This window comes from Dermacentor silvarum, chromosome 1 (assembly GCF_013339745.2).
Source record: "Dermacentor silvarum isolate Dsil-2018 chromosome 1, BIME_Dsil_1.4, whole genome shotgun sequence".
In the NCBI taxonomy this organism is placed as follows: Eukaryota; Metazoa; Arthropoda; class Arachnida; order Ixodida; family Ixodidae; genus Dermacentor; species Dermacentor silvarum.
The window spans coordinates 10,641,638-10,664,833 of NC_051154.1; the positions used below are offsets into that span (position 1 = coordinate 10,641,638).

At 48.8% G+C, this 23,196-nt stretch overlaps 1 protein-coding gene across 6 annotated transcripts in view; it reads left to right on the forward strand.

The window, feature by feature from the left end:
- LOC119456614 (cytotoxic granule associated RNA binding protein TIA1-like) overlaps nucleotides 1-23,196 on the forward strand; it is a 139,352-nt gene that overhangs the window by 64,829 nt on the left and 51,327 nt on the right. For all 6 annotated transcript variants that reach the window (XM_037718443.2, XM_037718449.2, XM_049664905.1 and 3 more), the window contains exons 2-3: nucleotides 8,593-8,650; nucleotides 16,435-16,522. In XM_037718443.2, coding sequence (XP_037574371.1) covers nucleotides 8,593-8,650; nucleotides 16,435-16,522 — 146 coding nt within the window. The remainder of the gene's footprint in view (nucleotides 1-8,592; nucleotides 8,651-16,434; nucleotides 16,523-23,196) is intronic.

A 23,196-nucleotide genomic window follows, 5' to 3' on the forward strand; every position in this document is an offset into this window, starting at 1 on the left:
ACTGGTTATTCTGCAGTCTATTTCAGCTGGTTTTGGAAAGCGTCGGATGGTTGTTCCCGCACGCACGTAGAGGACCGCGCCTTAGAAACAGGTTGCGCGGATCGCTTTTAGCGATGGTATAACTTATTTTCTCTTGAACGTATTATGTAAGGGTATGTCACATAAATACGGCCACCTGCTCGGATGGAGCATAGCTTTAAAGCAGCACAATTTAGAAGTGCGCTAGGTGAAAGGCGGAATAAGTCAGGCCTTCTGAGCCAATATGGGCACGTGGTTTCCCATTTGTTTATTTGGCATTTTCGGCATTATGTAATGATTATGTAGCTATCTTGTGCTAAGTTTTACGGACTTAGCACTATGAATTACTGTAGGCCAGTTCTCCCTTCGCCTTCCTGATCTGTGGAAGAAAATTACTGAGCCTCATTACATAAGCCCAGTTGGTGTCTATTTGCGAGGACACATCATCGGAAGTTTCTTGGTACTTGTCCGGGTCAACGTGCACCTTGCGTTTCAAGGTTTTATTTTAGATAGCGGGTCGTCAGATTATTGGAATGAGTCTGGCGATGAGAGTGGCTTGCATGTGGCGCTTGCGGCATTGTGTGTTGCTGACAAAGGTCGCTCCTTGGAGCTTGCATTTGTGCAGTGCAGCCCGCCTTACGAGTGGCCTCCCTCTTGGAAGCTGCGGCCCCGTGGCTTTGAGCAATGCAGGCATCAAGCCGGCCTAGCTGCATCGACCTCCCGATGCACCATCTGGCGGCGGGGGTGCTGTTGTGCCTGGTGGTCCTTCGATATACAAAGGATACCTCACCGACAAGCGTGCGGCTGGGGAGTGCTGTTCACGCTTCATCGAGGCCAGGGAGCGTCACTAGTGGAGCAGCAATTAGACCCCAGGCTGCAATGAGAAATCGGCCTCGTGCGTCTCTAAAACGGCAACGTCGCTCTGTGTGTTTCTCTGAAGCACCGGCACCCGTTCGGACTACGACGGGGCTCGGCGGTAGCTTCCGCGAAAGCCAGTCTCCTGATTGACAAGCTGACCGTCACGGAGAGGTCGCTAATTCTTCCGAGGTGCCAACGTCAGTCATTTCCGTGGGAACAACTTCGACGTTGGGTGTCCAAGGTGCCACCCGTTGCCTGGTATGCGGGGGCGATCGAGCAACATTGGAGCCCGGCGGAACGGCGCCATATGATGGGCGCAATTTTGCGAACGGTCGACGACTGTGAATGGCCCAGAAGAACCACAGTGAAATCCCTCGACGAGTGAAAGGGGGGAATGAACTGATAAAAAGCGGGGTTTGAGTGTTGTGTGGATGCTCGGAGATGTAAACGCTAAGGCATGCAAAGACGTTAGCATGTAGATGGCTCCAAGAATCATGGAGCCCTTCGTGTAAAAAAAAAAAAAATGCCTTGTACAGTTGTATATAAAACCGTTTTCTGATCTTACTGGACCTCTCCTCCTCCCGGTACCTGGCACGGCACCATCCGTGGAACCTTCGCGGCCGCTAGGACCTCCGACTTCGCAACAGGCCATAACCGATGTCGTCGTAGTTCCATTCGCTGTTCTGCATTTCGCTTAAGCATAGGTTGCAGTGTGCTGCCGGTGGGCGGTTATTTGGGCCGTTTGTGCTGCAATCGGGTACTAGTGCTATCGTGGCATGGAGATCGCTCGCGGATGCTTCTGGATCAAAAAGAAGCCCCGGAGAATATCCGGTCGCTCATTGTTTAGCGTAGTTGTTGACGTGGTGCCTGTTTATAAATACCTCGTAATACGCTCACTCGACCGCGGACACGTAATTTCCATATCAGGGGAACTGTTCTTGCATAGTAATCATAGTAATTTAACCAGCTTTCACGTGATCCAAGACAAGGTTATGCAGGGGAGGTTTGGCCTGTAATGAAAACTGTCCTAACGGTAACTTCGGTTTAGTAGCGCACGTCCAAGGGCGTCGTCTTCTGTACGTGTCCTTATTCCTCAGTGGGTTTTTTTTTTTTTTTTTTTCCAGCTCACTTGAAGCGTCGCGAAGGCGCAAAAACGCCTGTTCCAAGTCGAAATGTCAGATGCAGCGTTATACCGCGATATTAGCACAAGGAAAGTCATCCACTTACACTTTATAGGAACAGGTACGGTAATTTTTATTTCAAATGCCTTATTGATGCGAATAAAACCAGATCCGTTATATCTGTTGACTATTTAAGTTATAATTGAGGCAATCTGGTGCATAGAGGTACGTTCGCCACTGAGCCAAAAATTCTTTTCGCTGGGCCAAATCGGCGTTTTCCCTAAGCTCAGGGGTGGGACTCCTGCGCTAATTTGATACCAAACGCAGATTCCTGCGCCAAACACAGAAAATTGACCGAAATTGCGCCACGCTGCGCCAGAACCGCTTCGGCATGTGTGCTCTGGCAGTGGCCGTCAACAGCGAAGTGATTCGTTCACATTCCGTAGACCGCGCGACGGCGCCTCCCACACAGTTTCTCGTGATTTTCGCGCTTATAACACTGGACTTTTCGGCAGATCCGGCAAGTGGTCGGCGCGCGCGCGCGCGGCCACTCCCGGCTGTTATTGCTGTCGGAACGGCCAGGGCGGCTGTATTTAGAGTGTACTAGACTACGGTTGAGTGGACTTCCTGCTCCATTTGAGTTTTCCTGCAGCATACTGCTCCATCGCTCGCCAATTGCGCCAAAACTGAAGCCCTTCGCCGAACTGCGCCATACAGGAACTTTTCCTACAAGTAAGGCCACTTTGGCTAGTTTCGTTTTCAGTTACTAGGCAAGCTCGTCTTCTGTCTGGCTAGCTCCAATTCTGTGTACGATTTGGCTGTAGCGATTTTTTCCAGACGCGGTGATTGAAGTTTGCGGCGACTATCATTGTGCGCAGGTAGCGCCGGGAAGTTCAAGGACTGAAAAATGGCCAGACGTAAATACTATTCTGCTAGTATTTCGTACAACCGCAACTAAGCCTACAATCGCGAAAGTGTAAGGGTCGTTTTGAGGGCACCAGCTAGCGTGTAGCCAGCTATGCGGCGTCGGAAGCAAGCGGTAGGCTTTAGCCTTTTCTCCGCGTTCGCACGTTTTCATTACTTGCCTTTGTCGCGATCCCGAGGTGGGATAAACAGGTGTAGCGGCTCAGCTTGTAGAGTGCGCGTGTAAGAATTACGGCATTCTAGGGTTTAAGAGGAAGCTTTAGCTCGTGAATTCCTATCTAAATACATGGGAAAGGAGAAATCGTTTTCTCAGCAACCACTGCACCAAATTTGAGATTTGTTGCATACAAAATACGAAGTTTAAATCTAGTGACTGGTGGAAGCAGATTTTTGATTTAGGCCATAGATCTTTCTATAAAATTGTCGAACATAGTATGTAACAACTTTCTAAATCGGCCATAAAAACGATGTCCCAATTCCGTAAATTGCATCTAATAGTGCATCTTCAGCAGACAAAATTTATGTATAATACACTGCTCTGCATTATACCGTTATTAAGTGTGTCTTTTGCGAAACCCTTGTAAACAATGCGACAAGTTCACGCAAGGTATAAATTTATAAATAAAATTTATCCGCTTTGGAAGTTCTAACGGGTGTAGTTTACAGAACTGCGATATCTGTTTTTGGTGCAGAGCTACAAATTTGCAAACGTCGTGCTTCTCATTTTTTTTAGACCTTACCAATTTTTGAAAATTCCTTTGAAAAAATTCAGGCTTAAAGTCAAAATTGCGCTTCCTACAGTCACTAGAATTAACTTTCTTTCACAAATGCAGCAAAATTCATTAGAATTGGTCCAGTGCCTAGCTCACCAGTGTTCCTTATGTAAATCAAATGGTGCAAGGTGATCAAGCCTCTTTTTGTAACAATGTTATCAGGTGATACATAACATTGTTACGATACATGTTCCTCTAATGCAAAATAAACCCTGATATACCCCTTCTATCTCTTCTGAAACGGTATTTTAGTTGCTCCCAGCCTGCTCCAAAACAGCAATTTCCTTTTAATGACTTTCCCAGGAGTTCTCCAAGACAAACTGCATCAGTTCCACCCCTGCGAGCGGCGCGGCGCTCCCTAGTTGAGGGCACTGCGAGCGAACTAGATTTTAGGGAGGCGGTTTCAGTGGATGGGCGTCTCTGTCCCCAGAGCCAGCATACGGTAAAAATATTCCAATCTGTTTTTATGCCCATATGGGCGAGGCCTGAGCCATTTTAACATTTCGCGAAGGGCTAATGATGGATTTGGAATAAAAACTAGCAGTTTCGCCCGAAAGGCGAAGCTTTCATCGATTGCGATAGCAAATTAGGCGACAGCTATGCGAAGTAAGGATAGTAGTTTTATCATGCGCATACCTGCCAAGTCTCCCGGATTACCCGGTAGACTCCCTGATTTGGACCGTTTCTACCGGTTGTACGGTTGGCAGGAAACTCTCCCGAGAATTGCAGTTGTGTCCCGTTTCTATCCGCGTCCAGCGCTTTGTCAGGCCACATTCGCAAAAAGAATCCAATCCAATCCAGTTGGAAGTTCATCGCACAAAAAATTATTTAGTAGTAGGGAAACCCTATACATGCACTATTTCGTTAACCGCAGAGCCGCTCCTTACGCGTTCGGGGTTGTTGGGTGCCCTAGTAAGCTAGCCAGCGAATGCCGCGTTCCACCACTGGCAACACGACTCTCCATCGTTCTCCTCGGCGTCAGCCGCTCTGGCATTGCGTAGGCCTACAGAGCAAGGAGCGCTAGCGCAAAAAGTGTCCCAAGTATTTTAATGTAGTGCTCAGTGACGTTGGCTATTTTGGTGATACCACAGAGCAATGCAGAGTGCGAGCGGCAATTGAACATCGGGAAAAATACGAGGACGCAGTGGCAATGAAATTTCTTACAATTAAACATTATCTGAATAATTTTTGAACACCCGCCGTGGTTGCTTAGTGGATTTGGCATTGCGCTGCAAAGCACGAGTTCGCGGGATTTAGTTGGGCGCGAAATGCAAAAACGCCCGTGTGCCGTCCATTGGATGCACGTTAAAGAATCCCAGATGGTCTAAATTAATCCTGAGTCCACCACTACGGCGTGCCTCATAATCAGATGGTGGTTGTGACGTAAGACCCGAGAATTTAATTAATTATAAAAGAATTTTGAAGACAGAATTAGCAACAACGAAATGCTTGCAAAAGTGAGACATTGCTGTTCATGTGGTCATTTGTATATCTGTAAAGAAAATTGTAATGAAGTTCTCCTGTTAGTACTTGAAAATAGAGACGTCGGGGGGGGGGGGGGGGGGGTGTAACTGACTGAACCCCCTCCCCGGTCGGCGGATTTAGTTTTTTCAAACGTGGCAAGTATGCATCCGTGTAAACTTGCAAACATTCGCTTACTAAATTAACAAACGTGATGTCATGCGCGCACAAGCGAACATAAACATCTCGATGACCGCGTCAACTAGCTGTCAAAACGCTGGAGTGAGGCAGCGCGGCGGCAGCAGCGATCGAATTGACCTTCGTGCTGCCTCTTGCTTCAACGCGAAGTAAGCGGCGAAAACAGCGTGCACAAAGCTATGAGCACTCACTCTGTCAACACCACATAGATAGCACAAGGCCTACGCACTCCGATCCATGACGTCATGCTACCTGGCCCGACTGCCATAGAATCTAATGGGGATGCTCCCGCGTAAGCATCAGTGATTTTGACGTCACCGCTTCGTCACGCCAGCCTTGGCACTGGAAATTTCGGGCCAGGTAGCAGGACGTCATAGATCGGAGTGCGTAGGCCTGTGCTATCTCGGTGGTGTTGACTCTGTCCCCATCGCAGATCGCTTTCAAGATAAGGCTCGCTCAACGGTGCCATACCCGGCAGTCGGCGGAGAACGCTCCCTCCCTCTCCTCCCCGCTTTCCTTCCTTGCCCTCGCACTCTTTCACTCGCTCATACAGCATACGGCGCGCGGCGACGAGGTTATTGCCCCTGGACTTTATAAGGAACATCACGACGACGGCTGAAATTCGTCTGGAGTGTCCATGTAATTGCTATCGCAATGAAGACAGATTGGGATAGTTTTACGTAATACCAGTCTAGGGTTGATGACTGCTCTCTGGGTATGCGGTGACAAATGGTGACCCAGAAATTATGTTAGCGCATTTTCCACTATCATCATAAGCGTCGGCACTTAAGTAGGTGGAACTACGTTTTCGGCTTTACAGGAAAACATGCGCCGTGCCGCCGCTCGACCCGCTGTTCCATATTCTAGTACGCTATAGCTACAAACCGTGCTTCTACTGTGCGCTTTGTGCTGGTTTATTCTGTTTCATGACGGTTTCGAAGTGCGCTGCCATATGCCAATATTCCACCAAAATATAGATTGGCCTGCTCCAAAATGAAATTTGCTCCAAGCTACTCCAAAATGCAATGTTGTCTGCGCCAAGCTGCTCCATAAGGCAATTTTACTTGCTCCAAAAATTGATTCAAAACGACATTGGGCAGTCCCACCCCTGCCTGAGCCAGTATGTGCGCCAGAAGGTCAAATGGCTGTTCCACCATTGTAATTGGCAAGTTTACCGTTTTTGTAGTCTCGCCTAAAACCCGCAGTTACCGCTCAGGGACTATGTGCCCATTTCATTCTCGTTCAGCCTGCCATACTGGTGCCATCATTCCATTCCGGGTGTTTGAAAGTGTAGAATGATTCTGCGATCATTCCACCTCAGAGTCGCCATTCCGCAACTCTGATGCCTGCATGCAATTGAGAAATCCGTATTTGATGAAATTGGAAAATTTGCAGGCGGAATCGGGGCCAGCGTAAGGCAGAAGTAATTGAAGATCGTTGGGAGAGGACTTTGTCCTGCAGTGGACATGACAATAGGCTGATAATGGTGCATTCATCGATGTGTCGCGTAGCGCCGGGTGTCGTTTCGATTCTCATATTTTCCATCCAGCGTCCTTGTGTACACTTGTATGATCTGTTACAACAGCCCCGTCGCAGCATTCGACTTTCGTACTACCTGAAAAGTGCAGTCGGATGAGGAATGTTGCACTCGCAACGTTGTTATGAATGACGGAGAATGCCATCTACAGATAGTGAAATGTCAGAAATAGAAAAGTCTCTAAAAGCGCCGTGCTTTTTCCCACATACACGTGTAGGCTGCGTCAGGGACGCAGTGCGGTACTTGAAACGCCATGTGCATGCTGCACAACCTGGATAGCGCGGCAAAAAGCACCGAACCACAAGTGCTTGTTTCTTCTTGTGTTCGTGTTTTGCCGCGCTATCCAGGTACCATTCCACAATGACCGGTCGACCAAGAAGCTCAAATCGCCACCCTCGTCGATTTCTTAACCACATACTTCGATTGTGTCATGCGTGGCGTGACAACGGCGACATCTGTGCACGCGACACACGCACGATCCTCTACACACCCAAAGTCCGTGGGTGGTACGGTTGCCAAAATATAAGCGATAAAGGCCCGTCCATATGGAACAAATTTTCGGCGGCGGCGCCCAATGAGTGATTATTGAACCACAATAATCAATCAATCGCGACCGCAAGGTGGCCGGATCCTCCCTTCGTAAAGGGACAATAAAGAAAAATATGTAGTGTAGCGAGAGCGATAATTAGTACTCGAGAACATCTAAGGCGGGAATATGATCGCGAACAGAGCTTTAGTAATCGGGAAGTTAAGGTAAATGCAGGACACGATTTGATACTCACTTGCGACATTCAGGTACTAAGTCCGATGACGTAGGAGCTCCTCACTACAATTCTGTCACTTGTACTCAACCACTCGCAATAAAAAGATCATTCCATTGCATTATAAGACTAGAAAATGCTACTTGTGCAGTTATATTCATTTCTACGAAAAATGATCTCATTGACGTTACCCCTGACAACGACGCGGTCGCTCGAAAGGTCTCGTTTTCGCTTTGCTCTGCGCCGCCCGCGCTATGGCGTTTCAGTAGTTTCGTTATCGCATAGTACTGCGCTGGTTTTCCTGGCTAGCAAAACTCGCAACAAACTACAAGTAGCAGAGAATTCCGCAGCCATCGCCGGATGCCCGAATGGTCCACGCCACTTCAGCAGCTGCAGCGGCGAATCCATCGCTCTGTCCTTGCTCGGTTTCTCCGTGAACGCTCGTGGCGTATGCACTCCCCGCTCGGGAGAGGGCAAAAGCGGTAAAGGCGCGCGGACTCTTCAGACGTGATTTTCTCTTAAACTGAGTCTTGGCACAACACATGCGCTTCGAGGTTTCTAGAACGGTATTTTAACAGTCCAATTTGACTTAATATTTGCTTGTGGTATCCCTTTAAAGGCCCCGAATTTAACAGAACACTTGTTCTTACTTCATAAAAGCTTTAGTTATAAAACTTTATAAAACTGTGTGTTTAGTTTTAGCACAAATGTGTACAGTATTTGGTTTGTTGTCTTTAAATGTAAACCAGTGACATACCCTACAGCCGCCGTGCTCGCTGTTGAGAACTTCCGTCTGTCTGCACGCAGTTACGACCGAGGTTTCTCTTTAAATTGCAATGACCAGAGCATGTGAAAGCGATCAGCTGCTTTTCAATAACCACTTGGCTTTTTCACTGCTTTTTTTCTTGTCTGTATCAACAGAAGGCATTCTCTTCTTTCAGGAAATGAAAGTAAACTGGGCCACATCGCCAGGCAACACCCCAAAGCTCGACACTAGCAGTGAGTACATCTTATGTCGCTTGAAGCTGTTGGCGAACCGCTTTAACCCCGCGCCAAGGCGATACGTTGCACCGTGCTGTCCGCGTAGCGCAAGTTTCGTCAACAGGAGGAGGTAGAAATGGGCTTTGTTCGCACGTTGGAGGCAGCACTTGGTATACAGGCAGCATGAACATAAATTATTCAACGTTAATGTTGTACCGCTACAGCATACATAAACGCAAAGGTTAGTGGCGTCGCTAAGGGTGTGGCACGCGGTGGGGCGCCTCGACGCATCCATCCATGTGTTTTATCTCGTCATCCATACTGAGTACGAACAAAACCGTAGAATATAGCCGTCTGAGACGTAATCAAGAAAGGTGCGACAAAAAGCAAAAAAAAAAAAAAAAAAACATGGACGGGATAGAAAAAGTGCGGAGACGTAAAGACAGAAATTTCGGTATTTGTCGACCCAATATCTGAGGGTCCCAACGAAATTATAAGCTTCGTAAATGGCACATTGCATGCATTAAGAGAGAATTAGCTGGTATAGCACATCCTCAGGGATGAGCAGCAACAACCTTGGAAGTAAAATGATGTAGACTCTCTCGAACATGTAACAAAACACCTTATTTTATGCATCACAATGTCCACAATTTAACTATTAGAATAAGCATAAACTGAGTATGCAGCGTGATCAAGTGCACAGCTAAAAAGTACCTCGCAGAAGAGCAAGATTCTTTTGAAGGGATCTAAAAAGTAAAGAAAAACGTGATAACAGCCTAGGAAGATTTTACTAATTCCTTACTGATGTACGCAGGCTCGCCAAGATTACCTGTGAAGAGCTTACTTACGCTGAAACCGCGCACTGTATGCCTGCGCTCATGCGAAAAACAGCACTTGCCGCGCACAATATGTGCGCGACGTGTGCAGCTTTTCGCATGAGCGCAGGCGTGCAGTGCGCGGTTTGAGCGTAAGTCGGCCCTAAGCGAAATGTGATGCCGCCTGAATTCTTCCTAAAGAAACCTGAACTGCCTGATTTAAGTACGATTCACGAGACCACTGCTGAAAGTCCGCCTCGCCGTTTTCAACGATAGCGCCGACACTAAGCATTTCAAATGTCACACCAGTACCAGTCATGGTACAAATTAGCATAAGCGTGGACGTCCAGTGCACAGCCGTGACATCGATCTTTGCTGTCAGTCGGGCCAAGCCTAAAAGCAACAGCGCCGAGGCTCATTCCAGGCAACATGTGCGTTACGGAGCAGCAGAGGTAACTAGTTTTATAGTTTAGCGTAAGGTGGCGCCACGCTGCTGCCAAATATAGGGTGCCTCGATGCCTAGCGCCGCCGTCCAGGGTGGAGACAACCCCGCTGGCGCCGTCATATTGAGTCACATGAGCTGAGACTCAGCTACGCTTGCGTTCATAAATAGTGTTACTCGCGGCGCACTTCCAAGTGCTTTGCCTTGATGAGGATTTTTTTTATTGGTATCGCATCTGCACATCTTTATAACCAATAGCCGTTAACTCGTCGGTCGAAGACGTAAATGTATGACGCCGGGAACATGCCCCAAGTTGCCTAATTCAATTTACATTTAACATGCCGTGTGTATGTTTGAAATACGCACTATTTTTTTTTTTTTTTTTTTTTTGCGCTTCGATGCTTGGTATATAAGGTTTGCGACCCCCTGTGTGTGGAAGTTTTCTTTTTCGCTGTTGTATTTTGGTTTACACGTCACGCCTCCTTTACCGTAGCCAGCCACTCGAGCACGGCGGTTAGTTTCCCGTTCGTTGCAATTATTTGACGATATCTACGCGCAATTTTGCTTTTTTTTTTTTTTTTTTTTGCCCACAAAACTGTGTGCTGACAGGATTAAGCTGGTGTAAAAATAACTGCGATGTGAAAATAAGGTTTAGTTAGTGCTGTAGAGAAACATGTAACGTAACTTGTCTGTGTCAATCTTGCGTAGTACACACAAGAAACCAAACGATGCACAAAATACATTTACTTATAATGTCTAGTACAATCAATCATGAAAGGGATATGTACACGAAAAATTATATGTACTGTGTGGCGCCTGAAGGTTATGTTGAAAGACGAGATAAAAAAAAATTCGCAAGGTAGGCTCGACACACAATTTGGGATAGTGAGAGTTTTTTTTTTTTTTTATTTATTCATTACATGGGGGGGGGGTTCAAGTGAGTACATCAACCTTATTACACACAATATAAATCGAAAACAAGAATGCAAACAAGAAAACGCAACCGCGGGTAATATTAATCAAGATATCCAGCCAGAATACATCAGCTACCATCGAATACGTCGCATCAGCCAAACACATCCATGGCGAGTACAGAACATTTTATAAATAACCATTAGAACACTGATAACTACATTGAAAAAATAAACAACACTGCATACATATCGCGTACAAAAACCGTAAATACAGATTAGCAATGTTTTTCACTTCGAAAATATAGTACATGATGATGTAGGGCTGTTGACTTTAACAGACGGCGCCCATCCTGTCGATTTCCCTCGTACTGGTCCTCTTCAAAGTGTTTTTAAGTACAAATAAAACAACAAAAGTGATTATTGATATGAAAAGTTGCCTTGTAAATACAGAGAACACATTACAGTGCTTAAAAATACAATTTTTGCAGAAGTAATGCTGTATTACCTCGCTTCACACGTTTCGAAGAAATGCACAGGCTACAACAGACACCATGCCAGAAAGCGCCAAAACATTTTGGTCCCATGATGCCCCTTAACTCTACTACACCTGGGCATACCGTGCACAGGCATTTAAAGACCGTCACAGTACCCACTACGATCGGGAATGAGCACGAATGACCATCGGCTTACGAGCACCACGCTACAAATATATTCGTCTAAAAAATCAGCTATATAACGTAACAACCTGACATCCGCAAGATATCTGCTGAGAATAGAGAAAATCGCAATGATTCGCTTGCCACGTACACAACAGCCGCTCTCCCCAGAAGAAGCACTGCGTTCTTTAGTCCCAAATAACCAGTAGCGAAAAAAGAAACTGAGGAAAAAAAAAAAGAAACAAGAGACACACGATGTGTGCTTCCCGTGAAAAAGTAAAATAGGTGGTTTACATGACGATTTGTAGCTAATGTAAGGCTATTTCTCGGCGAAGCATTTTCGTCAGTTCTTAAAATAAGGGTACTACTCGCATAGACTGCGCTGATCAAAACGGCAAAAGCCTATGCGACGCGCGCTCGCAAACCATAGGCTACTCAGCATCGGTGCAGTGCCTAGTTCGTGAGCGAACGTAGGTACGTGAGCGAGGATCAGAGAATACTTATTTAAATGAAAAACACGGTGCCATTGTCTAACTTTTCTTGACACTTACCTCGCAAATGTAGGAGCTATCCGTTGCCTTCCAGTGATACCGCTTTACTTGGGCTTCCCATCTCTTCCTTCGCTCTGGGTCCCGGGGGAAGCGTAAACAACGAAGCCCTTTACGGGTCGATCCGGTGCACTTGGGAACACAACAGCCCGTCATGTCGACTCGATGCACTTGACAAGCTTGTCATTCACGCGGCTGAACACTGTCCAGCAAGTAGAAGCGTCAGCGAAGCATCCGCGCGCACTGCGTCTCGAACTAAGCACCGGCACCAAGCACTCGCAACCGCTCGCTGTGATTCAAGATGGCGTCGCAGCGAGAAAGCGGCGGCGCTGGCATCGAGGCACCCTAGCCAAATAAATTACAGGGTCAGGCGTGCTACTGCAGGTGTGCGTGCGTGCTGCGTGCCTGCGCTATTTTTGGTATTTAGCTTAAGACACTGTGCAGTTTGTTTAACATTAGCGTAATAGCGAGGTTAAGGCAAAAAGAGCGCTGCTGTTCTGCAAACTTTGTCGAAAACCAGTTTTAGTATTAGGGGCGAGGACTTACGGAGTCGCCATCTGTCGGAAGCGCCTTGCTTGCGTAGTATGACGGATAACGCGGCGCGCTCCTCATAGGTTTGGCTGTCGGCGCTCATTAAAAACACCACGCGGGAGCCCTCCTGGACGTTTCTGTAAGTACTCTCCAAACGAGGGAAGTTTCTTGCTGTCAAAATGACAATCGTGGGCAAACAGAATGCCCAGAACAATTTACAGGCGCTATCTCTCTACCGAATACGTACAGTGAACGCCCATTGCGTGCGGTCGATGCGATGGAGTCCCCCGAACCAGCATCTTGCGTGAAAGGTAAACAGTCGCTGAGAGCAGAGTCTGTGAAATATGTTCTTATAGTTAATTAATGTGGTTTTACATGCCAAAACCATGATCTGATTATGAGGCACGCCGTAGTGGGGGACTCCGGAAATTAAGACCACCTGGGGATTTTTAACGTCCACCTAAATCTAAGTACACGGGTGTTTTCGCATTTTGCCTCCATCGAAATGCGGCCGCCGTGGCCGGGATTCGATCCCGCGACCTCGTGCTTAGCAGCCCAACACCATAGCCACTAAGCAATGTTCTTATAGTGTGCTGTCCGTATAACCAAATGGAGCATAACAGAATTAAACCTCGGTGTAGCGATTGCACGGGTTCGCAGCGACCGACTGCGCGTCTGCATGCATGTCCGCGCAGGATGTTTCGCTTTCGCTGCGAGCGCGTTTTCGCACCGTGCCGTGAGCTTTAGGCCACACCATGTAAACATTTGACAGTACGCAAGCAACCATTGTTGCGTGGATGCTATCAGAGCTGTTCAAAAATAATTTCGTTATAACTAGGGACTTCGACGCTATACGGCTACTCGTGATGTGTCATCGCGACGATTCAAGAATTTTATTTCATTTTCTTCTAAATTCTTGGACGTTTCGATATCGTTATTTCTCGAGTTGAGTCGCACTGTATGTTTATCAGTCTACTCAGTGAGGAATTCCCTGCTGCTTCTTTTTGTTAATCCAGTATTTAATTGTTTGGTGCTAACACAAACATGAGCATATCCCATGTATTTTTTAAATGTGCTTCTTACTACTCCTTTTCTATTCTGGTGAACTTGCCAGTATCTAGCATCAGCAAGTTCATAGACCAAATCTTGATGACATTAACCGGGCAGTGCGCGCTTTCTGCTACTCACCGAACATCGCAGCCCCAACGACGTAGCAGAAACCTTCCTCGCGAAAGTGCTTGCTACACACCCGAGTTGTAGTCGATGGCTGTTTGCCTGGTCCCAAGTTTCACAATCGAAGCTACACGCAGCTTCTTGGCCTGCGGGCACGTGTGAAGACTGACACTGGGCTCCGTTGCGTCCGGCGCTGCGGTATTGAGCAATGGCCTACCATGTCGGACGCCTTCAAAGGCAGCCACTATCTATTATAGTGCTCTCAAGCAGGCACCCGAAGCGGGAAAACATCCCCACTTAATCAGAACCGTAGCGCAGGTGGGACTAAGCTTTCGTTTTCAGCTCGCTTCGGCGCTACCGAAGCAGACGACGTGGCCGCTGTGCCCACGTGATCCCTCATGCCACGTCACGCCGACAGTGGCGCCAGCTTTTCCAGTGGTGGAGCTCGCCCCCAATAACGGGATAGGGTAGTTTACGTCCGGGATGCTGTTCGATTTCACGTACATAGCGCACATAAGCGATTTTATCAATTTGCAAAGATTTGCGTTTGCGTGCTAGAAGCTGCGCAATGACAGCCGGGAGCGCGTTGTATTTGTACTTTCCATGTGTGCTGATCCGCGGCGAAATTGGTGCCGTCCATGGCCTCCGGCATCGCCCAGTCAGACGCCAAATGCCGTCGTGTCTAGTCCTCCACTTCGCCGATAGGTGCCACCCCGAAAGAAGGATGAGGAGGAAAAGCGTCTGAGTTGTCATTGTTGGGGATTCCAACATGCGTTAAGTAGAACCGGCGATAACAGAGGGCAAGTGCAGGCGAACGAGTTAGGTTAGCGCGCTTCTGGGAAATCCGATTAGGGAGGTGATAGCGAAACCCAAGGAACGCATGTGGGACACAATGGAGGAGAGGCATCTCATGGGGCGGATTGATTGAGATACTGCAAGGACGAGGGACAGAGATCGCGAAGCAAATAGCCAAAGGGGTCACCGACCTGCGTAATTTTTTAAAGGAAGTGCAGATAGCAGTTTACAGTACAGGGTGACAGGGGTTGGGCCTCTTTTGAAGTCAGAGAAGCACAGAGCAAAATTACCTTTAAAGAAAGGCTCAGAAACATGGATGAAATTAAATGGGCGGCTAAAGTGCACAATATCTGTACCTGAAAAGCGTGGACACAGAATGGAGGAAGAAGTCAAGGAAGTTCGCAATCAAGTACAGAGTAATCGAAACTGTAAATAGACAACCAGGAGTCATCACAAAGAAAGTGAGAGAAACAGAGGGAATTGGATGCAAAGAATTGAAATAAAAAAGCAGCATGGAGGTTTACAAGAATGAGAAAAAAGAAATTAGAATGGAGAATCTGTCGATAACACAAAAGGCAGTGCCTTGCTATTTGAGGCTAGAGCTGGTTGCCTAAGGACCAAACCCACCGGAGCAAATATTGGGAACTAGATGAGGCATATTTGTATGCTGCAGTAAAGATCCGGAGACCACTCAGCACATCCTAATGGACTGCGAAGGGATTCACCCAGTGAGAACCGTAGTTACGTTCACCACCTAGAAGCGCTTGGGTTTAACGTGGACGGAAACGTCAACCGGTGAGTAGTTGAGATAAGCAAGATACGTTTGGAGTACCGGTGGCAGATATGGCGAGAAGAAATTGGTACGACCGGATCTCTTAGTAATAGGTAGCGGTATAAGGTAGGTTTTGAAGAAAAACAAACCGATTAAAAAATATTGTCGATCACCCGCCGCGGTGGCTTGGCGGCTATGGTGTTGCACCGCTAAGCACAAGGTCGTGGGATTGAATCCCGGCCACGCCGGCCGCATTTGAAAGGGCGTGAAAGGCAAAAACGCCGGTGTCCTGTGCAAAGTTAACCCGCAGTTCCCCACTACGGCGCGCCTGAGAATCAAATCGTGCTTTTGGCACGTAAACCCCCAAGATTCATTCAGTAGTGTCAATTTCTGTGCTACCTATTGATTGTTTGGTGCGTCTTATGCTGTTCAACGTAAAATTGAAAAGCATAAAGTGTCCATTTTTTTTTTTTTGCCAAACTGGGGACACGAATATGTTAGCGCAATTCAAGACAGCTGCATGTGTCACAGCTGACAAAACCAGAAGGGTTTGCTAGCGAGGATTCAAAACATTGCCAGCGTGACTCGCGTTGTGAAATTTTCCCGTGTATCTTAACTTTTGGGGCAATATGGATTTGAATATTATAAGCCCAAACCAAATGCGAGGGATTTTGTGCGCGACGGCTTCGAGCGACGAAACGGGCCGTCGCGCGAACAGATCGCTCGGTCTTGTCGCTCGATCGTTCGGTTCTGGAAATCTAGAATTCGTCGCCCGGAAATGCTGTGAGCGACTAGCCAATCGCGTGAAGCCGGAACAGGATGTACATCGGTCAAGTACTACCGATTGTCGCGTGGAATGAGCAAACGACTAAATTTTGATACGTGCAAGGATAAGAACCTAGTGCAAGACCTTCAGAAATATTTATGCTGCTCTTTACAGTAAATTTGCTGCCCTCATACCGGCAACACCGGGGAGACGTCGCTCAATGTCCTCGCTCTCATGGGGTACGATTTGTAGGCGACGAGCGAACGCGACAGCCATCTCCATCGCGTCGCTGTCGCGCGCAAGATCGCGTGCATGCGGTTTATACTATATAGAGGTCTGAATGTTTAGCTCCCTACACAATGCAGATTTTTGTGCGTTTTCTCTTTTCAGAACACCATCACATTTTCGTAGGAGACTTGAGTCCCGAAATAGAGACAACCCAGCTGCGAGACGCTTTTGCCCCTTTTGGAGACATCTCGTAAGTAATTGCCACCATCTTCAAGCCATTGCTCTGCGCCACAGATGTTTTGAGCAGACAGTGCGAGCACCCGGACGCCGTGTTTTGCCTCAAGCTCCGAGCCTCTGCTGCTAGAAGGAAGCGCGAAACGCACGGTACAATCTGACGTGGGGCATACCGATGGGCATGTCCGTCCGTAGGCTCTGTCCAGCTCTGGCCTCCCTGCATGCACGCTCTAAAGACCCTTGCCAACAACTACAAAACCAACAACTTTGCATAACGCTGCTGCGTTTCATGCAAACATTGTAAATAAAAGCATGCCTGCACAAGCGAAAAACACTTCGCGTCATCCACTGACGACTCCGCTGACTGTCGCCGGTAGTACTGGCTCGCTGGAAGCCACGGCCGAAGGCGCCGTTGTTGCCGTGATGTTCCGTATAAAGTCCGCATATCGCGCGCCCTATGCTGCAGGTGCAAGGGCAAATTGTCGACGGTGAGCCCAGAAAGATAGTGGCTTGATGCGCGCGGCCGACCGCACGTGCCCGCCATATCTTGGTGGTAATCTGATGCGGCTGCAAAAGGCTAAAGTCGGGCTGAAATGGCTAGTGGCATCATTAGCTCTCCCACGCGCCTAGCGTTGGAGGCCGAGGAATCTATAGTTTCCGAAACGCGGTGAAGCGAGAGGCAGCACGAAGCATCCGCTGCCGGCGCGCTTCGTAATGCTAGCCTTCACGGTGCGAGTGAGATCTGTTTGCCTGTGCGGCCGTGTAAGCAAATGTTTACTGTCCTTTATACGGCCTATAAAACTGCGAACCTTGCTTCGCAATCGTTATCAATGCTTCGCCTTTCGGGTGGAACTGCAGTTACTATTAATAATCGCGTACAACTTTAGAAGGCAGCGGCATTTGCCGGATGCACACGGGCCTACACAAATGGACGCGCACTCTAGACTGACGTAATGAGCCGGATGGCCGGTGACCCCGCCGACGAACATGGAAGCCCGCGACGAACATGGAGTCGCGTCAGTGGGAGTATTTCTTTCGTCGCGGAGGCAGTCGGCTGCTGCGCTTCGGTCATACGGGCAGGGACTCTCCTACCTTAAGTTGTACCCGACTATAGTGCGAAAAACAGTCGCATTTTCGACGTAACCTCATGCTATTACAGTAAAACGTCGTTAAGTCGACGCTGGATAATTAGAAAAATCGGATAATTCGGGTTCCTGCGGTGGTCCCGGCAGGCGTAAGTATTGTTTAATGGAATCAAACTCTCGTCAATTGGGACGTATTTGGCCGCACATCGGTTTATTCGAACAACTCGGAGCTCGGCGAGCGTGGTGCAAAAACGGCGCTATAGAATCCAACCGGAATGGCGAGGCGGAGTCTGCATCGCCGTAGTCATCAGCGGCAATCGTACGGGAATGACAATAGCAAAGGCGGAGCGCTTCGTGCCTATTTGTGCCTTGACAGCCTTTATTCTTGCGTTTATAGCCGTGTTGGCCGCGTGCCTTCATAACTGCGTAGTCGCCATCCATGGTCGCGTTGATAGCCTCCACAGTTTCGTCCACAGCGGTTGCGGCAAACAGTATTGACCCTTTTCGTGGAGCAGTTTGTTTTAGAGAAACGAGATGGCGCTCACGGCGGCGCGCCATACCTCTCCTCAGCGACCGCGCACGAATACGAAACCATTACCGCTTCTACCTTGCTTCTGTGCGATCAGTTGTCGGAAATCCAACTGAGTTTTCGCTAACACACTGTGCTCCAATCATGCTAGATTGAATCATGTGGATTGAAGACATGTGCAGTAGTTGACTGCAAAAATCGTGACCGGCATGTTAAGGAATAGAATGAATCTGTGTGGCCAAGTTGGGGGACCGCTGCTGCAAGTGTCCGAACGTGTTACCGGCACTTCGTGATGTACGGCTTTCCTCGAGGATACAGAAATTTGCTCATCCGCCAGCCTTGTGTCGCTAACCTTCAAAGAAAGGGCTTCAGCTCCAGAACGTCGGCAAGAGTGAGTACCACTCGTTAAACAATGACAAAGGGAGTAGCGCCTCTTCCTGTCATAGTAAGTTTCGAGCACGTTATCTATACACATCTGTCCCAAATGGCAGGAAAAATTACGCCCACTCTATCGCCGACGTATCAAGAATAATTGAATGGATGCACACATGAATATATGCGCACTGTATACGCACAATAAATGACGGACTACACCGATGGCGCACGAATGGTCGAAGCTGAATGTTTCGTGACGGTCCACACGAGTAAGCAAGTTACTAGCTGTAATATATATTTGCTACAAGGTATTACAATGTACAAAACAGCTACGTTTCAAACCTTGTGCGCAGCAAGAACAAATCTATCGGAACTGAGCACACCCGCGAGCGATTAGGCAGAAAATAATCAGATAGTGGCCGCACCGAGGAACTTCACTGAGTCCGAAACTGACAAGCCACTGCTACAAAATGTTTGCCGAATAAAGAACACAGAGCAAAACACACTAATCCTGACTGAATTCATGAGCGGAATGTTTGGATAGCTTGGAATACATATTCAGCCCCGCTTTTAGAACAAGCACCATATACGCTGCTTGCGCCGTTTGGACATAGCTTAATCAACTCCGAAAGCGCTTTTGCATGTTCTCTAAAGCTGTGATCAAAGCTTCGTGTCGTCCACCTGGTCACCGTCTACGATATCTCCGAAAACAGAGGTTTTCTAAGCCGCGCCGGCGTCATACACTTCCATTGTAAACAAGGAGGCAACGGAGGTAGTTAGGCAAGCAATGGACGTGTCACTACGTGATCAAACATGGCAGCGCCCATGGGATCGCCGCGAAAAGGGTCAATACTGTTTCGCTTTGAGTCGCTGCGCGCGTCGGCCGAGTGCCTTCAGAACGGCAATGTCACCGTTCACGGTCGCGTCGATAGCGGCCGCGGTTTCTTCCGCAGCGGTTGCGGCGAACAGTAGTTAAGAGTACGCGCGTCGGCCATGCCATCCATGATCGCGTCTATTGACGCTTTTGGCGGAGCAGAGAAACGTGCTCGGCGTGCTGTGTTTTATACCCTAAGTTGACTATGGACCCGGGACTAGCTAATGGCTATGGGTCCAGCAATGCTTTCGGCGTTCCGCCGCACGTGGCTTCAACGACAGCGCACGAATAAGAAACCATTACCGACTGGCTTCGCGACTTTACAATTGCTAGTAGGTACAGCGGGGGCGTGTCTCTGCGGGTCACGTGACTTCCGCTTAACACGTGTTGTCATGGCGATCGTGGAGCCCCTAGGTGCCTAGGGACATAATCGCTTAGGTACTTTAGGGGCACTCGTCTCCTCTGAGCGTGGCTCTCTCTCCGGGACCGGGCATTTACATTCGCGCGCCCGTCCAGCCGGTTGACTGCAGGGCACCCGCGCGACACCAACGGGAACTACGCATCTAGGCGTTTTTCGGTCCTAGGGGTCGCACGTACCTATATCCGTCGAGTCCCCGCTCGCCGCCATAGCCGCGGGAACGCCTCCGCTGGGCCAGGTTCGGCAACTATTCGCGAGCAGGAGGCGCGCACACTGCGAGAATCGATGTCTATTCTTCATTGTTTGAGATAAAACGAAGCGATACAAGGCGGAACAACGCGTTTGCGCGAACGGAGCTGTGCGTGCGCAAACAACGCGACGACGACCACGTTCAGAAGATCGTTTTCTAGTGTGGCCGTGGCGAGCCGACTAGCGCAGGTACTGAACGGGCATTAGCTAGAGAAACACGGGATTTTGACGCGATTAGCGACAGTGTGTACAACCGGGCGCAACGACCTTGCCGAGCGCAGCTCCTACGTGTAATTGTAGCGTTTGTTCTAGTGGCGGAAATCGTTGCTGTAGTGGTGGTGTGGCATGACGGCTTTTAAGCTCGGTGAACTGTGGTGTAAACAAGTGGATACTGCTCGCGATTGTGCCGCGGTGCCGGGTGCTCGCGGAAGAGGTGCATTCGCACTGGCGTAGGCAGTGTTTCACTCTGTGCCTGACGGATGAGTACACCCTGATCACGGGTGAGTGCTTTGCTAAGTTTAGGGAACTTGCGTCTTTATAAGGCCGCAGAAGCAGAGGAGCCCACCTTGTCTGGGCTGGTTGCGGAATGTCGGGCGCCTGGTTCAGTCTAGCGGGCGAGCTGATTAGCTCTTTCATTTCCCGGCATCCCGTCACGACCAGGTATCCAGGTGATTTCTTAAGGCCTCTGTAGGTTCTTTTGCATATGTGTGGAAATGTGCAAAGGGACACCGTTGTGCAATGATTCGTGGGTAGGCTGAATTGCTAAGGGGCATATGTTTGATGGCCGTCAGCTCCGCTAAGGTCGGATCTCTGAGAGTACCGCCGTCTGGATAGTTTGGAGGTTGCGGAGCCCCGTGCCCCAACGCTAGCATCAGCGTAGAAGTAGATACCGTCAGTGTGTCTTGCTCTATACCTCTTGAAGTAGGCAACTCGCTGGCGTCGCCTCTCCTTGTCTCGTTCGGGGTTCATGTGGCGTGGCAGTGGAGCTATGGTTAGGAATTCACGTTTCGATGGTATTGGGCGCGTGTCCACAATAGACGAAGCTCGTGGATGATGACCGATGCTATGGAGGATGTGCCGGGCCTTGACTTGTGCGCTGCAAACGGAGTTCTTGGCGACGGCGATGAATACTGACTAGTTATATGAATATATGTGCACTTTATACACACAATGAGACTACACCGATAGTGCACGAATGGTCGAAACTGAATCATGTTTCGTGACAGTCCACAAGAGTGAGCGAGTTAGTAGCGGTAATACTATATCTTTGCAACAAGGTATTACAATGTATAAAACAGGTACGATTCAAGCCTTGTGCGCAGCAAGAACAACTCCATCGGAACTGAGCACACCCGCGAACGATTAGGCATGAAATAATCAGATAGTGACCGCACCGAGGAACTTTATACTCTGAAACGTGACAAGCCGCTGCTTCAAAATATTTGCCAAATAAAGAACGATTCAATTCATGAACGGAAAGTTTGGATATCTTTGAATACATATTTAGCCCCGGTTCTAGAACAAGCACCATATACGCTACTCGCGCCGTTTGGACATAGGTTAATCAGCTCCGAAAGCACTTTTGCATGTTCTCTGAAGCTGTGGCCAAAGCTTTGCTAAGAGGTTTGCTAAGCCGCTCCGCTGTCATACACATTCATTGTAAACACGAAGGCAAGCAATGGAGGCAGTTGAGGCAAACAATGGACGCATCACCATGTGATCAAACATGGCAGTGCCCACGGTATCGCCGCGAAAAGGGGGCGTGTGACCGCTGTTTCGTCCGCAACGGTTGCGGCTCAGTTTTGTTTTGACTTGTGCGTGTCGGCCGCATGCCTTCAAAACTGCGTCGTCGCCATCCGTGATCGTGTCTATAGCAATGGTGGTTTCGTCCGCAGTTGTTGCAGTAAACGGTAGTTTCGTTTTGACTCGGTGCGGGCGTTGGCCGCACGCCTTCAGAACCGTAAAATCGCCGTCCATGATCGCGTCGATAGCGGCCGCGGTTCCATCCACAGCGGTTGCGGCAAACAGTTGTTTCGTTTTGACTCGGTGCAAAGCTGTCGAGGATGAAGAGCACCGGCTACATCGCGATGGACGCGTGACCTGTAGGCGACCAGCTCAATCGCAAAAAAAAGTAATCAATGTGCGCGTGGTAGTGAAAGTTAAAGCCCCTATATTTATAAAAGTAGCGCCATTCTTAGATCTTGGTGGTGGTAAGTGGTTCTTGAGGGAAAGGGAAAGGTTGGCGCTATCTTCTGCAGCCCTTGAGGGAGCACGGCTCAGCGCCACCGCGCTCACCCGGGCGCTTCCTCCTCGCCCTCTCTTAGCCGCCTCCTGTCGCCCCAGCCTCCTCCGCTCCCCCATTGGCCAATCCGTGTCACGTGGAAGTTCGCGTCGTGCTTTTGTATATTTTTTTCTTTCCAGCGCGCTCCGACTGCCATTCTCGGGCCTGTGCGACGAAAGTGCTGTACGCACAAACGGATCAAACGTGTTAGGGACAAGAACTTCGTCGTGATGGCATGCTGCTGCGTCTTAAGTTGCCGCAACCGACAAGGCGAGGGCAAAAGGCTTTTTTTGTTTACCATCCGGCGTGCGCAAACGCTCGCTGCACACTTGATATTTGCGCCGTATCGCATCGTCGCGTTGCTACTTCCAAAACGGCATTATTAAGACCAGTTACTGACTGACGAAGCAAAATCGCGCCTCAAAACGTCTCCGCAGGGCGCGATCGAAGTTTTCCTCGGATTTCCTCTGGTAGCGCGTTAGCTGTCGTCTGCCACGGCAGGCCCGACGCAGGCGGCGCCACTGTCGATATCGCGCCTCGATCGCGCTGGTCGCGCCGAGCGCGATAGTGGAACGGAGGAGGAGGGAAGTGGATGGCGCTACTTTTATAAATATAGGGGCTTTAAGTGAAAGTCACAGATGGGGACGCGTGCCGCAGCCGCGCTGCGAAGTTGCGGGGCCTTCGCTGCTGCTAGCGCTTATCAATCACGAGATGACGAGAATTGCAGCTTCCGCACAGCTTTTGAACCAAATAGAAACAGGTTTTGCAGATTCATTCAGTAAATGAAAGTGTGTTGGCATAAACATTTGTTTTGTTGATACCCGCGATAATTCAACATTCGGTCAATTCGGACATTTCCCCCCCCCCCCCCATTTCCGA